A 2259-nucleotide genomic window follows, 5' to 3' on the forward strand; every position below is an offset into this window, starting at 1 on the left:
AACATCTCGGGCCTCTGGCATAGTTATCGATCAGATAGAAGAATTCTATGAAATTTCGTTGCGACTTTATATTTTGAGGGTTGGAGTCAATATAATTTTCTATAACTATACTTACAAAAAACATAACTTTTTTTCTCAGCATAATTTATAGTATAATTTGCGTTTATAATTTTGTTACAATTTAATTACAAAATAATACATTTTACGTTGATTTACGTCATAATGTATATTATATAATTTGCTAAATTCATATTTTTTTCGCGTATTCATTAAATTAATGAATTACACCAATATCCAAATTTCTTTTAAATTAATTATACTAGTAAATTAATTAAACCGGTATTAAGTAAACTTTATGTACTAGAAGTCGCGTTGTATTTCTGCGTTTCACTTTTCCGGCGAGTTTGTTCCTAATCGAATCACAGGTATTCGACAGCATCTGGGCAATGAATGTGCAGCATTACTGTCGTTGATCATCGTCATCGCGGATTGTACTGGTGCAGAAGGATTGTGTCACGTTAGAGAGCCGCCATGGACTCTCATGTGCCTATTGAGATTACCGCTTTGACTGAATCTAAGCAGACATAGCTTACACTGATACGGTTTTTCACCGGAGTGTATACGCAAGTGCTTAGTAAGCGTTGAGCTGTCGGAGAACGCTTTCTTACAGAATCGACACCTGGAAAAATGGAGAATACAGAAAAGAATTAGTAATTTAACATAATTTAAGAATAATTGTTAATCTAAAAAAAAATATATATATATATATATTAACAATTATTTATATATATATATATATATATATATATATATGTATGTATATGTGTATATCTATATATAGTTAATAATTTAGTTTATATGTATAATTTAAAATAATCTTTTTAGAACTAATCTCTTTTTAAGGGGGTAGCCTGGTGTAGAACGCCAAAAAGTAAGGTATTTTCAGGATTTTTTTTGAAGGTATTAAAAATCTCCGACCATTTCGGCAGTGGCCCAGTATTATACCATATTTCAAGAATACAAAAGATTTTTTTCATTGGCGGAAAGAAAACAACTCTTGAGATATATCGCCGAATGTTCGAAGGTGCAGAAAATTCGGCGTACGTAATAGCTTGGCGCAGGGTCGTCTGAAACAAAAAATTCCAGCACCGTTTTAAAGCTTAAACTTGTAGTTTGTTGGTGAACCTTTAAAATTCCAGGAAAGTTGGAAATTGGCAAATTGGCGGCCATCAGAAGTGGAAGGTACGATTTTTACCTAAAAAATCGCTCCTAGGCTAAAAGAAAATATTTAAACTAATTTTTTTCCAAAATTTTAAAGGTATACCGACAAACTACAAGTTTAAGCTTTAAAACGGTGCTGGAATTTTTTGTTTTAGACGACCCTGCGCCGAGCTATTACATACGCCGAATTTTCTGCACCTTCGAACATTCGGCGATATATCTCAAAAGTTGTTTTCTTTCCGCCAATAAAAAAAAAATTGTTTTGTATTCTTGAAATATGGTACAATATATATATATTGGGCCACTGCTGAAATGGTCGGAGATTTTTAATACCTTCAAAAAAAATCCTGAAAATACCTTAACTTTTTTGACTCGCTACACTAGGCTACCCCCTTAAACTTTCAAATCGTTTAATTGTAATTTTATTAATTATTGCATATTTTGTTATTTCATGTTATTTTGAGATTAACAATTATCCTTAAATTATGTTAAAATATGTATACATATATAGTGGTATGAGTTTACAACAACTATTGAAACTTGTTGCACGAATCATACATGTAGAACCAGTGGCTTTGTAAACTTTGAAGGTTCATATCTCCGGAACGGTTTTTGCAAAAGATATTGGAGGTGTTTTGAAAACGCCTCGATGAAATCTACAACTTTTATCTCAAGGAAAAAATTAAGTTCCATTTAAGAAATTAGTTGCCTTTAAAATTTCTTGAAAATGACATCTGCAACATAACTCACATCGGGATCATGTGTCCCCCTTTAGACCATACAACTTTTGTTTGAAACATTTTTCCGTATTTTCCATATTTTTCGAGATATTTGCCTACGTCGATTAAAATGACTCACCCTGTATATACACACGTACACGCGCGCGCGCGTATGTGCGTGTGCGTGTGTGCGTGCGTGTGCGTGCGTGCGTGTGTGCGTGTGCGTGTGTGTTATGTGTGTGCGTGCGTGCGTGCGTGCGTGCGTGCGTGTGTTGGTGTGTGTGTGTGTGTGTGTGTGTGTGTGTGTGTGTGTGTGTGT

The 2259-nt window shown here is 33.9% G+C and overlaps 1 protein-coding gene across 1 annotated transcript in view; it reads right to left on the bottom strand.

Annotated features, from left to right (window-relative positions):
* Positions 1–291: 291 nt before the first annotated feature.
* The window catches only part of LOC112457532 (protein glass-like), a 16120-nt gene continuing 14152 nt past the window's right edge, over positions 292–2259 (bottom strand). Inside the window, exon 7 of the mRNA XM_025020701.1 lies at positions 292–679. Within this exon, the coding sequence (XP_024876469.1) occupies positions 514–679 (166 nt within the window). The 3' untranslated portion in view covers positions 292–513. The remainder of the gene's footprint in view (positions 680–2259) is intronic.

This window comes from Temnothorax curvispinosus, unplaced genomic scaffold (assembly GCF_003070985.1).
Source record: "Temnothorax curvispinosus isolate PA1 unplaced genomic scaffold, ASM307098v1 QBEX01000108.1, whole genome shotgun sequence".
Lineage (NCBI taxonomy): Eukaryota > Metazoa > Arthropoda > Insecta > Hymenoptera > Formicidae > Temnothorax > Temnothorax curvispinosus.